Here is a 13,754-nt window from a genome sequence, read left to right as displayed (position 1 = left end):
GAAGAATGATTTGCACTTTCTTTTATAAAATATCTGAATAGAGATACTGCATTTAGGTTCACTGCAAAATAAGCCACAATCCCTGCATAAAGCAAAGTTTCCTTACATTTTGGCAGATAATAAATCATCTCACTGGAGTTTGAATTTGCTTATGTTTAACACACTAATTAGTAGCATGCACTTCATGCATTTGTGAGCAGAGCACCAGAAGTAGGTGTGATTCACTATACCTAGGCAAGTGAGTGAAGATCTTATGCTACTTCACCTTCTATTTCCATGGTTATTTAGAGATGCCTTTTATTTTTCTTTCCTTTGGTCAAAGCTTACTTTATGTGGTGTGTAACTCAGAAATCACATGCCATGCGTGCATCTAATTTTGTGAGCATGGTGCGCCATATATCAGTTAAATAGTCACACCTTTGAAACTCAATCTGAAAGACCATCAATTGTCATTCTGAACAAATATACGTCTGCTCCAAGCACACATGCTCTGGAGAAAAGAAAAAACAAACATAAAGCAACTTTGTTAAGCACAATGCTGAATATCATCTACAGACAAAAGTGAACAGCCACAGCATACTAAGCCTTATGACAGGAAGCCTGTAAATTCAAACTAGAGTTAAGAGCCCAGGCGAAAACTAGAATCTTATGATAGCTTTCCTAAAGAGATAACATATTCAGTTTAATACATCCATCAATTCTGACTAAGACACAACAGCTACACCAGTATTTTTGTCATTTCACTCAAATAACTAAATTGTTAAATGTTTTAAATAAAACTCAGGCATAAGTAATGTTTATTTAAAATAATAACAATAATGTATATTTAAAATAGGTTCCAAAATGATGTTGAGCTTCTGTTTTGACACCTATCCTCAAACTGCTGACTGCTGCGTAGTTAGTTCTTTTCAATCATCCCACCGTTCTTGCTATATTTTATCATTTTAAAAAATATTAATTTTTCAAACTTATTATAACATCTTCCTGGATAGTGCAGTATAGCTTTTAGTGTACATTCATATGATTTATTTACATGGAAATGAATGTATAATTAATGCTTACGCTGCTTGTTGAAAATATATTAGTCAATTGGATTGAAGTTTTAGGACACCCAGTATAAATTGCTAGATAGCAGTGAGCATATGCAACATACAAGCCATGCATATTTTAGCCAGATGGTTGCTTTTAAGATGGGGCTTATGTTAGCATGGGAAAGGGGGTGAGAGAGGAATAAGCTGCAGCAAAATTCCTGACTTTAGTGATTTTCTTTGTTGGAATTCTTCCTGGACTGCTCTGCCACTGCCCTAACAGGTGTAAACATCTTCCTAGCAACGGTCCTCTGCTTGTACACATACATACATCCATATGTAGCCATACAGACACAGGTCCCTTCAATCAGACAAGTATGCATCTATGAGTTTTTCTGTCTTTTTTTTGTTTGCTTTTTCTTTTAAAGCACCAAGAATGATAAATAGAAAATATGCCTGAACTCCACTGTACAAAATGGATTGTCTATTTATGGACCATTACAGGTTATGATACTTAAGGAAGCTGCCTCAGACAAGTAATAGGAAAGCATTTAAAGTGGCAAGCAGTATATGCTACCCAAAAGTTTTTTTTTAGGGGAAACATACTGGCTAATCCTTCCCACAGACAAAGAAATCGCAACATTGTAGTCTCGAAAAGCCAATTCTAGTACCGTTTTTCTAGTGTTTTTTAAGATGCATTTTTAAGATTCCTTTCTAAATTCTCCCTTAAATAAACCCAGAAAATATGAGATGGGGGCAGGGAGGAACACTCATCTCATAGCACTAATGCACAACTTAAAATCTACACAGATAAAACACTTCTGTTCTAGGATGTCTACTTAAAGCAAGTCATTACAGCAGGTAGTGCGTTGGCATACAGTAATATACAGCTCCTTACCATATAAAGAAAGTCATTCAGACCTCCCATGTCTTCCCACAGGATCACATTTAGCATCTCAACCTCTGAATTACACTGCAGAGCTGTTACTCCATTTCACTGACAGTAAGGGTATCTTTGAATTAAAACCCTGACTTGGTCTCAAAGCTGCCTCCCAAATCATTTCAGTGCAATCATCTGCATAAAAATGGGGTGTCTGCATCAAAAAGAGTGCATCTTTTTTGTCATCCTTGAGGAAATGGCCTGTACTTCCTACTCAAAGAAAAGAGTCTTCAAACCCAGAGTCTGACTGCTACTGAATGCTGTGCCCTCAGTGTTCCTTTCGCTAACCTAAACCAGGATCCATTGTTTCCTAAGTCCCTCGAGAGCACTTGGTTTTCAAAGTATTATAAGGCAGTGAAAATATAAGTATTTTATTTGTTGCTGGCTATTCCAGATGCTTTTGAACATTCAGTCCAAGTACTTGGCTGTTTTTTTGTTTGTTTGTTTTTTAAAGCTCTGTACTTGGGAGGAGAGGGAAGAGTTCTGTGATGCTCTAGGACATGTGCTTCTACTATTTAACATGTTCTTGTGTTGCAGAGGAATATGACAATTTTTTTGTTGAGCTTGTATTAAAAATACAGTTTAGGGAACTCTTTCGTTAAGGAATCTTTGTACTAAAGGATGGTGAAACTAGATAAACAGAAAGCAACGGCTGAGAAAACATCTTTCCAACCAAATCTGTGTTCTGTGTACCAAAGGATCATGAACACTCATAAGTAGATAAAAATTAGAGGCAGAAAGGGATGGATGTTATATAAACACACCCATAGCTGCAAATTTCCTCTCTCATATTTTACAGATGAATATCATTGTGCTATTCTTTGGCAATTTCTCTTTTGTTTCAGTTTGCACAAGTATTACCATTTTCTTTGTTAGTCCAATAAAGTAGATGACAATTTTTTTTGTTTTTTATTCTATTATCTAGCAGACTAACACTTACTACTTTTATTATTTGATTTTTGGGTAGAAAATCACCCTGTCAAAACAGTTATTTTTGAAAACAGTCCAAAAACGCAAACACACCCACCACTTATGATTAATCAGCAGTTACTAGTGCTGGTTCTGCTATTTTTCTAATCGTTGTATATTGTCGTACATTACCTTTCCACAGCATTTAGCCTTGTCTATGATCTTCAGCGCAAACTCCTTTCCTGTGGATCTAACAAGAAAAATATGAGAATTGTTAGTTAATCAAAAACTGATCAACAATTTGTGGCACTATCTGTAAAAATATATGTCACCATAATAGAACGCCTTGACCCATGGGGATTGCTGACAGAAAACTTACAGATCTGACTTGATTCTGTTTTTCCTTTTCTCAGCAACATTTGCGCCTGCTGTTGCCCTGACTACCACAAGCTAGCTCACTCTGTGTATTAATCCTCAGCTCCAGCTGCAATTCATTCTTCTGTGACCAAGCTCCAACCCTCTGCCACTTCTTTAATGCAAGATGCAAAATCTCTCTTGAGTGTTCCACTTAGCTTTGTTCAAATGGTAGGCTCTAAAGATAAAACCGTATACTTTATGTGTAAGTGAGCAGCAGAAGAAATGGAAGTGGAAAAATTCAGCAGGATTCAGTAGAGCTAAAACCCAATGGTTCATCACAGACTAGTCTAAAATCCTACAGAATTTATTAGGTGCTGATGTCTCATTTGCTTTTTGTCCCTTTAAGCAATAGGAATGTCCTCCATTTTTCCAGGAGGGGGGAAAATGAGAGAGGGAAAAAGACAACACAAATGAATTGCCTTTAAAAAAAAGGGCATTGTTTCTTATACTAATGACAAGTTAAGAAAAACAAGAAAATGCCATAAAGTGCTGTTGCTACTATTATTTTGTAATGTGTTAGTACTTAGAGACTCCAGTGTGCGTCAGAGCACCACTACTACATGTATAATAAAAACACCAGAGGCTGTTACAAAAGCAAAAATCAGGTATGTTGTTAAACTTAAAGGTTAATTTTTACTATCCTTTTTTGCATTAGATACAGCTAATCAAAATTAATATCTCACAAAAAGGGTTCTTCAATGTCTTACATTAACACTGTTCATTATTGAAAACCTGCAGCATAGAATCTCTGCTTTGGAAGTGCAGCTGTGTCTGCTAGGTTGTCATAGTTACAACCCGATCCAGTCTTTAGATTGGCATATTATCTAAACAGTATCTGTGAAATGCTGTATCTTCTTATATTCTAGACCTGATGTAAAATCTACTATGAACACGGTGTAAAATTCAGAACTGCAATTTATGTGTTATACTACATTAAGTGCATTATCCGAAAGCCTGCAAATAACCAATCAGCAAAACCCACTTAGGGAACCTTCAGCATTTATGTCATGCGGACAGAGCAGTTTACATTCACAAAGCTCACTCATTAACCGCCCTCAAATGCCTCCTGCAAATCTCCTTTACTATAGCACCTAACAAGAAAACTGGATAGCAGCCATGCAATTTGTGTGCTGATATCACTACCTATCATACTGACCAGTATTGTCTTACAGTTTCTGGTATTCTGCTTAGCTGTTCGTATCCATCTGTTGAATCATGTCTCTGGACATGATATGGAGACATATAGACACCCTTTGCTAAAGAAACCGCCCTATTTGTTTCGGTATATAATGGGACCCTGGGTCTACCACTAGGTCTTTTAAGCACTACAGTAACAGAAATGAAGTATAACAATTAAAAGGAATTAAAAGACAAGCATTTATAGCTGGTGTTTCCTCTCTCATTGTTAGTATGAGCAATTATTGCTGTATATTTATTTTACATCCAATCTATCTTCACTAGATAAGAAAATGGGATCACATGCACAGCTAGGTTTTTGAGTCTAAATTTGGCTTTTTTTTTTTCTTAAATAATTGGCAGGTTGTTTTTCTAGTCCAGTCCTCTTGTTCATAAAAGCACAGATGAAATTTCCAAACCCAAGTGCCTAAGCAGCTTTCAGTGGGACTTAAGTGACCTTAAAAATGGACAGTAGATATTCCTCAAATATGCTTTTAACCTGAGATCTTCTATGAATTCTGTTCACTCTGTACACAACAACAGATGTGTGGCCAGGTTTAGGGTGTGTGTGAAGACAGTGTGAAACATCAGTTAGTTTCACTCAAGCCTCTACTAATTGGTACCATTTGCCCGGAACAAGGATGTCTCAGTAGAAACTCATCCAAACAAACAAACAAAAAAAGCAAGATCTTGAAATCTATATTGATTGAAAAGAAATATTAGCTTAAACCTGCATGTGAAACAGAAAACTGTTTGGAGAAGTAAGAGTAGCATATTCAGAATATTTAGCCACTTTTTTCTGTAATGGTACCACGCTCATGTATTAACTTTAGGAGATGCCCCATCAGTCTTTATTCCTTACTACATAAACCTTAGATTCTTGTACATCACAAATACCTTCTCAAAAAGGTATTAACAAGAATTATCATCACTTGTTACAAGCCAGAAGGGAGTATTAGGTGAGAACATCCCAAGTTGTTTTATATACCACCTGCCAATATAATTCTTGGAAATGGAGAGAAATAAAGGATATCAAGAAACAATTCTCTTGACAAAACCCAATAATGGCTGCAGAAAGTTATGGAGCATAAGATCCATAAACATATGCTTCAATATAGAGGCCAGCAGGCTCAGCCTCAGTTCCTAACCCTTTGGGACATTTGTCTGGATGACTCCGTAAAAGTATTTATGAAAGAAAGATAATCTAGTAAGATTGTAATGACATGTTTCCACTCATAATCATCTTTCCTTTCTGTTAAAGAAAACTAGAAGAATCAAACCAGAGAAACTGTTCCTGTAACCTCTATAGTCTTTACAGAGATTTGCTGAATCTGCCCCAGTCATTGTATACAAGGCAGAGATTCCTCATAATATTTAGGACAGTGACAAAACTTTTAGTTTGATGATTTGCAGAGGAAGGGCAGTAAATACAGCACAGGCCTATCCTGCCTAGCCCCTGGGAAGCCACAGCCTTCATACTGAAGGGCCGATTTGAAAAGTCTCTGGCTACTCCCCCTGCACACTTCCTCACAGGACAAGCAATGAAAAGCGAGTCAGTATCATATGGGCTAACTGCCACAGACTCCATGCCTTTAAGAATGCTTTGCTCACTGCTTATTGAATGCTGTGAAAAATCACCTAAGCAGCAGGCCTTCAGGGGTACCATAGCAGCAGAATTGCTGAGGCAGGCAGGGACTGTCTGAGAGATTATATAGCTGCCATACAAAATTCCTTGCCAACCATACGTGTCTCCCTTGTATGAGGGGTTTCTTCAAGAGCCCCCATTAGAAGGTGATGCCTCCTTTGTTTTTTGGGAGAGAAAGCCATATTCCTCTGCTGCTCTCATATTCCTTTGCTGGAATAACACATAGGAAGATCTGCGTGTTTCACCATGCCTAGTTCTCTCAAAACGTAGGCATCTCTTTGCAATTGTTCTTTGCTTTCAACTAATCACATTTTCTATGCAGTTATGCTAATACATAGAGATTTATCCAGTAAAACAAATAGCTAACAGTACTGAACATTTTCCATGCTCACCGTTCTATGCACTCCTTGACTACAGCAAAATTGCCATCACCAATCACCTTTCCCACTTTGTACTTCTCGAGAATGGCAGATGATCCTGAGCACTTGTTTCCATTCACACCTGCAAAAAAAAAAAAAAAAAAAAAAAAAAAGCAAGGTCAATAACGCAAGCTGAAGAGAAGTGTTAGCAGCATGTAATGTATCCTCCATAGACTCCACAGATACAAAACAAACAGTCCTAAATGCAAAACAATTTAAATGCAAGTTGTTTTCCTCACAACTTATTCCCTTCTTGTTACCTCAAACATAAGAAAGAACAAGATGCAATTAATCAGAGTTGTTTGACCTTTTAACATACAGGTCAAATATTACTATTATTTGTGTCGACATATTCTAAAAGTAATGAATGCAGTTAGAAGTCCTTAATCCAAATATTCCTAAACTCAAAATACCTTTTCTGAAATGTCTTGTGGATGCTTTTTCCATACTCAACAAAGCAAAAATGCAAATAAGATTCATCTACAATGTATGTAAAAGAACCAAAATGTCATGTAAAATATATTTTTCTTTAACAAAGAACATAATTCAGTCCAATTGTTTTTTCCTCTTTACTTAGCCTATGCCAGGTTCTACAACTGCTATGTCCAATCAGCTCCTAGATGTTTTTAATTTCTTCTAATGAAGCAATAAAAACATTCACCAAGGGATTAAGAAACATAGGTCCTACATCACATATTCCATGAAGAGTCAGTAAGCTGAAAGATGATACCAAAAAATTTAAATTGATATAAGGAGAATTTAAGATCGATTCAGAGACACCAGGTCCTTAAGAATTGTTTCTGAAAAGCAACAGAAGTTTTATCTGCTGAATTTCTTCAAGTTCCCTTAGCTGCTGCTGAAACAGCAAATAAGTACAAATAAGTTTGATAGCTACTTATTTTAGTATTTTTAAAATAAAAATACACTTAGAGGAAATAAATTAATAAAAAATTAACATTGCTTCAGCGAGCTAAGGAATGAAATGTTATGGTTAAGTAAGATCAGTTGATGTGCTCCTAAGAGGAAGACTCCACTTCCAATCCAGTCACAACATATTTCTGGTGATATTTTGCAGGTTATGTTCATAATCACTCAAACTCCCAATGGTGATTACTGGGGAGCAAGGTCAGCTAATGTGCTAGTACTTGACAAAAAACAAAAAAATATATCATTTCCTAGGTTTAATGCCTTGATGTAGCAAATGAAATAAGTTTTTCCAAGATATGGTTGCCAATAAAGCATCAATCATTTCAGAACAAAAATTTTTTTGAAGTTGTCAGAAATTATCTAACATTGCTAAACCAACTCTCATTTACACATAAACAAAGCTTTTGCAAGGACTGGTAGCAATTGTTGGTGTCCTACCTTCAGGACTCTGGCAATGCAGTGACTCAGGTACACCATTCACATTGGAAGAAGATCCACCATGTGAAGGGAGCTATGGAAGTACGTAAGATCTTGTTATTTTTGATGCCAAAGGAACCACAAGAATGAACCAGGGAGAAATTTAGAGAAAATTACAAAAAAAAAAACAAAACAAAAACAAAACCTCAAACCCCCAACCCTAAAATCCCATAGAGAGAGTCAGTTTGCTTTTCCCCTCCCATCTCATGCTTGTGCTCTCACAGTTCATCGTCATTATAGTATATCATTGTCATTTGCACCAACTGAAGATCCAGCCCTAATATTCCTATTTACATACGTAGTTCAGATTTCAGCAAGCCTGTTAATAGCAAAGAAAATTCCCTCCAGCTGCACAAATTCTCATCTGAAAACTGAAGAGCCAGTGCATGTGAATGCAACATTTCCTCCTCCTTCTATGTAACAACATCATTACTCTTTGCATACTGGATAGCATATATTTTTGCCTCCAAGCCAGCCATTCAGACCCAGAGACAGTCACCACCAGACACCTCTTCAGGGGCCAATGCAGCAAACAGGTAGTCTCATGCTTTATTCTAAAACATCTACTTCACAGCTGGTGCTGTTTGATGTTTCCTTAACTGAACTCAGTCAATATATGCTCTCTTCAGATTAGCACTGAAGCATGGTAGGAAGGTAGCATAGAAATGCCTGCACAGCCCTACTAGTTTATGTTTAAAAACCAGAATGTTGGCATAGGCGGCCTGGCACATCTGTGATAGTCAAATTCACTTTATAATTTAATGTTCTATACGTTATTACAGATGTAAAGATTTAGGACATCTACAAGCACTTCAAGTCAGATATCTGATATGCATCCAGACACAGATACAATTTTAGTAACTGTGTCACTGCATAACAATTAAATATTTAAATAATTTTGGAGGATGAAGTCTGAAGAAGACTACTTTTGCTGCACTAACACCTTCATTGGTAATCAATCTGAACCTTCCCAATTCTGCTTAAACTTATTTTGTCACACTGCCCAGGGGGCATAAACAGCAATTTTTTTTTTTATTTTAAAAAGGGGTGGAGACATATGAATGAATGCAACAAACAGTAAAACATAGTGGATGTGTTCTGGGCACCAGGGTACTGTGTTTTATAAATTCTCCCACTACATTTTAAGCGTACAGATGCTCTACTAAATTAAAATTTATTTTGGATCATTTCCTCTCCTCTACACAATACTTCTGGCTGTTCTGTGAAGCTCCACATCTTGTATTCTGCATGGGCTATTACAGTAGTTCTCACCACTCACCACATAAAGGATTAAAATGCTTTTCTGCCTTAAGCTCAGTATTTGCTGAGATGGCTTTGCATGACACCAGGAATGCAAATGCAGCATTTTCCATTTTAGCTGACGTTGTCTGGTAACACTGCAGAATATTTTAAATCATTAACACTATTGTCAAGGAAAGAACTGAACTGACAGATAGGGATATTGTCTGAAGGCTCATGAAATGCTAATGAATGCTTAAGTTCCTAGTGGCAGCTGGGCAGCCAATTCAGCTAAAGGTACAGTAACTAGAAGCTGTACAACTTAATTTTGCAGAGCCACAAAACCAATGCTGTTTACCAGCGTTTGGCATAGAAATAGCATCAAACAGCAGCCAGACAGCTATGACTTTCTGCTAATCACTTAAAACCAGGCTATGCTAATGCTGTTGTCTGAGCAATCTCTTTATTTCACAAGGACCAGGAATGAGGACATCTGGATTAAAAGACATTGAAGTAAAATCGTGAGTCACTTGACCTGTCAGTCACATTTTCTCCAAGAATAAAGTGAGAATAACAGTCCTGACCTGCTGTGTCACTGAGTGGGAATCCTCAGAATAAATCACTGTAAAGTATTAGTCATCAACCAGAAATATTAGTCATGTGTTTTGGGTTCCGAGTGAGCAACAATACATGGGAATATCTAGGCCACATTTCCAATTTCCTTCATCCTTTTATCAGGTCACAGCATGACTGGACAAATTCCTTCTTACCACAATACTTATAAGGAGGAACAAACAGGAACACTAAAAAAGAATATATATATATATAAGAGGAAGAGGAACAAGAAAAAGATCTAATGCTGCTGTTGTGGCTGCGTTACTAGATCAGAGCCTGAGACTGCAGGTTTAACCTTAGCTTTGCCACTAATTTACCACAACTCTAGATGCGAGTCCAAACCCGCTCTACAACAGAGGTTCCCTGCAGTGTGGGAGCTGTGGGTGCCTGTCTCAGTTCCCCAGCAGCAAAATCAGCCTAGTCTTTTTTTACTGCATCACATCACAGTAGGTGATCTGTGTCTGTGAGTGCTTGACTACTCAGAAACAGCAGGAAAGAGGTAAAAGTGGATAGTGACACAGCAATATCTAAGCAAACACTTACAGAGTGATCAGCATATGCCTTTTTTTTAATCCAATGAACACAACAGAATAGTCATGAGAAAACTGCCCAGAATTAGAGATTATTATTAATAAAGTCATTTTCTAATCACCATTTATCTACCCAGTGACATGCAATATTTAGAATATCTAGCACTGTTGGTATCACAGTATCTCTAGTAAATATGGAGTCAATCACGCTGGAAATAAGATTTTTCAATAATTCCTCCTCATATATTCAAGTCCACACAGCACTACTGCTTTCTTCCAATAGCTTTTCCCTTACACATGACAAATTCAAAGTGCAGAGGACTTAAATCCACCCTCTTGCATCTATGTGCAACTCCTAGAAAACTCAAGTCTGAGGCAGAATTTGATTCTTTGCTTTCAAAAACTCAGAGTAATTTAGAGCAGCAATGTCCCCTCAGCAGTTTGAATAAACCAATCACCTCAGAATGCAGATGCCACTGGCCAAGAACATCTTACACTAACAGTCTCTCCTGTTGCATTTAAACAATATGCAGTACAGAATATTGCAATCATTGCCTTTATTTCCCCAAAGGTAATTTGTGTTTTGACAGCACATCCAGAGCCAAATGCACAATGCAACACAGTTCCTAGAGATCCTGAGAAAACTGCAGTGAACACACAGTTCTTAAAGCTAGCCGTGAATCGTTTTAGGGCCTAATTAAAAATGTAAAATGGCTCAAGCCCTGCATAGAAAAACAACTGTCTAAGTATTTCAGCTTCTTCAGACAGAAGTGTGCTGAACAGCTTTTTCTGTGGAAGAGCAATCAGTTCTCGAGGTTCACAAAAACATTTAACACATTGTTTTGTACATGACATTATTTTATAGGGAGTGTCTGTGCCTTGAGACACTAGGTTCACCAACATGACGTGGTTTTGTGAGAAACACTCACACTAGATAGACCATACCCACAAGTTTAAAACATTCTTTAATACCCAATGTTCTAACTGCACCTTGACATATTAACTTAGCCAAAAGTATTTAGCATTCTTCCCTTCCTCTCTACTTAAAGCAAAACCTATTAGAAACTCTTATTCTAACTAGCTCTGGTTCCTAAGTGTGCAAAACTATTTTCAAACCTATTTAAAGGAATTAAATTCTTTTATAGCAGGAACAGGTTTCTAGAATCCTGCCAAACTATATCATTTGATTCAAGTTACTACTTGTATTTTTAAGTTTGAAAAAAAAATAGTGCAAAGAAACTATGCTCTATAGAGAAAATCTAAATTCTGTATGACTAGTATCAAGTCTGTCCACAGGAAAATCCCCCTGTACAAAATGTGTTTAATGACCCACTAAACTATTATGACTTCATTCACTGTAAAGTTTCTATTTCTAACATATAAGAGAAAAATACTCAACACTGCGGTGTGGGATTCTTTTTTTAAAATTTGAAGTATCCAATGTATATCATGCCAGACAGCTGCATCCTGACAGATACTGTATCTCTTGGGTTTTCTCCTTTTAAGTTAATGGTAAGAAATTGAAAACATACAGAAAGATCAAACAAAACCCATAAAACCCTTTAAACCAGTACAGAATCCAAGAGCATGAACTGAAATGGGCACACAAACGTAAGGTGATGTTTAAATAGCAGGGAGAGACTGGCCCAAGCGTCACTTATAATCTAGTTCAGAGCCCAAGTCTCTGATTTGGGAGTGAAAAAGCAGAAGCTTGACAGTCTTCATTTTAATTAAGTTATATCAACTGGTCCAGTAGCAAAGATTTTTTTAATAAATCCTTTGAGTCAAAATGGTACAATATAGCTGAAAAAAAGTAAACCTAGTGCTTGCATTTAAAATATAAATGGGGAAGGGGATAAAAAGGTAATTCCAGACAACTACACATCTGGTGGGATTTTATTTTTTGTGTCATGAGGGTGTGAGGAAGGATTTATGGATATAATTCCATATTCTGTCTAACTGGAATGCTACCTTATGTGACCAAACTCTTTCCAGGATTGGGTTAATTGCCCATGACACAAATATTTGTTTAAATGTTTTGGGTTGTTGTCATATTGAAGGGAATACCTAATCTCTTGGCAGCTATATGGGATGGTGCCTTCTACAGCATTTGCTTTTCTGTACCATTACAGCTTCCCACCTGAAGGTTCCCCTGTGTCTGTCCTTTTTGCCTGGTTGGATAGAAAAGGATGACTTTTGTCATCAGATTGCTGGGCGTATAAAAATCCTGTATAAATCGTCATGTTCAAACAATTACTAGACCTCAGTCAGACCTGTTATGGTTGCTCAGTACCTGCACACTGTGTCTGAGGTACACTAAATTTGCTGTCCAGCACATTCATAATGTGCTAAACAGGCTCTGAACTGTATGGCACATAAGTACATGTATCTGTGTGCATGCGCACACTCATCGCTTTCTGAGGAATTCGAGGCAGAGATATGGGACACCATGCAATCATTATTGTTATTATTTTGAGGTCCTGCAGTACCCTCAAAGTGCACCTAGCCAAACTGGGAATAAGTCTAATATTGTTTACTTTTCCTCCCGTTGTTTTGGCATTGCTGTGGTAATCTTTCACCTGAGAGCTTACAAGAGAGTGTGAACTCTTACAGTTGCAGAAAAAATCCTTGATATTCTCAAAGAAGCTTTCTCTGTCTTCATGAAAACACTAAAATTGCTGATTAATCTAACTGTAGACCATGAATATTCTACTGAAATTTTGAAATAACTGTTTACAGAAGTATTCTCTGAAATTTGGGAACTCCTTCACAGTTTCAGTGTAATTAATCCTGAAACGCTGTGATCAGGAAGGGCAAAAGGACACAGTCAGTCATTTATAATGTTCAATACTAACATAATCTCTAAGACAGAAAGAATATAACACCTCTATAGTTTTCAAGTGATACCCAAACTCTGCTAGTAACCTAATGATATGGTGGAGTTACTTGTAACAACACAATAGCCAAAAAGAAAATAGTGATTTTGCTAGCATTAATTTGAACATTCATGGTATTGCAAAGATATTATGGCATGCATTTTGGTGTACTGCTCTAGAAACACTGAAGGACCACTTAAAGATTACCCTTTTTCTGAAGAGATTTTGAGTTGCATCACATTATATAAAGTTTTTAGCCAGCTGATGAGTGGACTTAGTATTAAGTGCCATACCTCAGTTTCCACAACAGCACAGATTAGCTATCTCTTTCTATCCATTGTATGAGCAATAAAGGTGCTGAATTGTAAATTACCAAGGGCAAGGGGAATAAAGAATTCCTCTGTGTCACTAGGTTGGATAATTCCATGCAAATATTTTTAATATCCAACTTGCTAACAGGAGTGCATGTGTGCAAAACTGAGGACATTAAAGCCTCGATGAAGATAGTCTCTAATCCATCAAATCACTTAAGCACATGTTTAGCTTCAAGTACATC

At 37.0% G+C, this 13,754-nt stretch overlaps 1 protein-coding gene across 5 annotated transcripts in view; it reads right to left on the bottom strand.

Moving 5' to 3' along the window:
• DCLK2 (doublecortin like kinase 2) overlaps nt 1-13,754 on the bottom strand; it is an 85,647-nt gene that overhangs the window by 19,384 nt on the left and 52,509 nt on the right. For all 5 annotated transcript variants that reach the window (XR_003260312.2, XR_003260313.2, XM_026107563.2 and 2 more), the window contains 3 exons: nt 7,900-7,972; nt 6,508-6,616; nt 3,070-3,127 (listed from right to left, as the gene is read on the bottom strand). Coding sequence is in view for 3 of the 5 variants with exons in the window: in XM_026107563.2 (XP_025963348.1) it covers nt 3,070-3,127; nt 6,508-6,616; nt 7,900-7,972 (240 nt within the window). In the remaining 2 variants the exon portion in view is untranslated. The remainder of the gene's footprint in view (nt 1-3,069; nt 3,128-6,507; nt 6,617-7,899; nt 7,973-13,754) is intronic.

Source organism: Dromaius novaehollandiae, chromosome 4, assembly GCF_036370855.1.
Source record: "Dromaius novaehollandiae isolate bDroNov1 chromosome 4, bDroNov1.hap1, whole genome shotgun sequence".
Classification (NCBI taxonomy): domain Eukaryota; kingdom Metazoa; phylum Chordata; class Aves; order Casuariiformes; family Dromaiidae; genus Dromaius; species Dromaius novaehollandiae.
The sequence above is the reverse complement of the archived record's forward strand: the minus strand, read 5'-3'. Positions and strand labels throughout refer to the sequence as shown.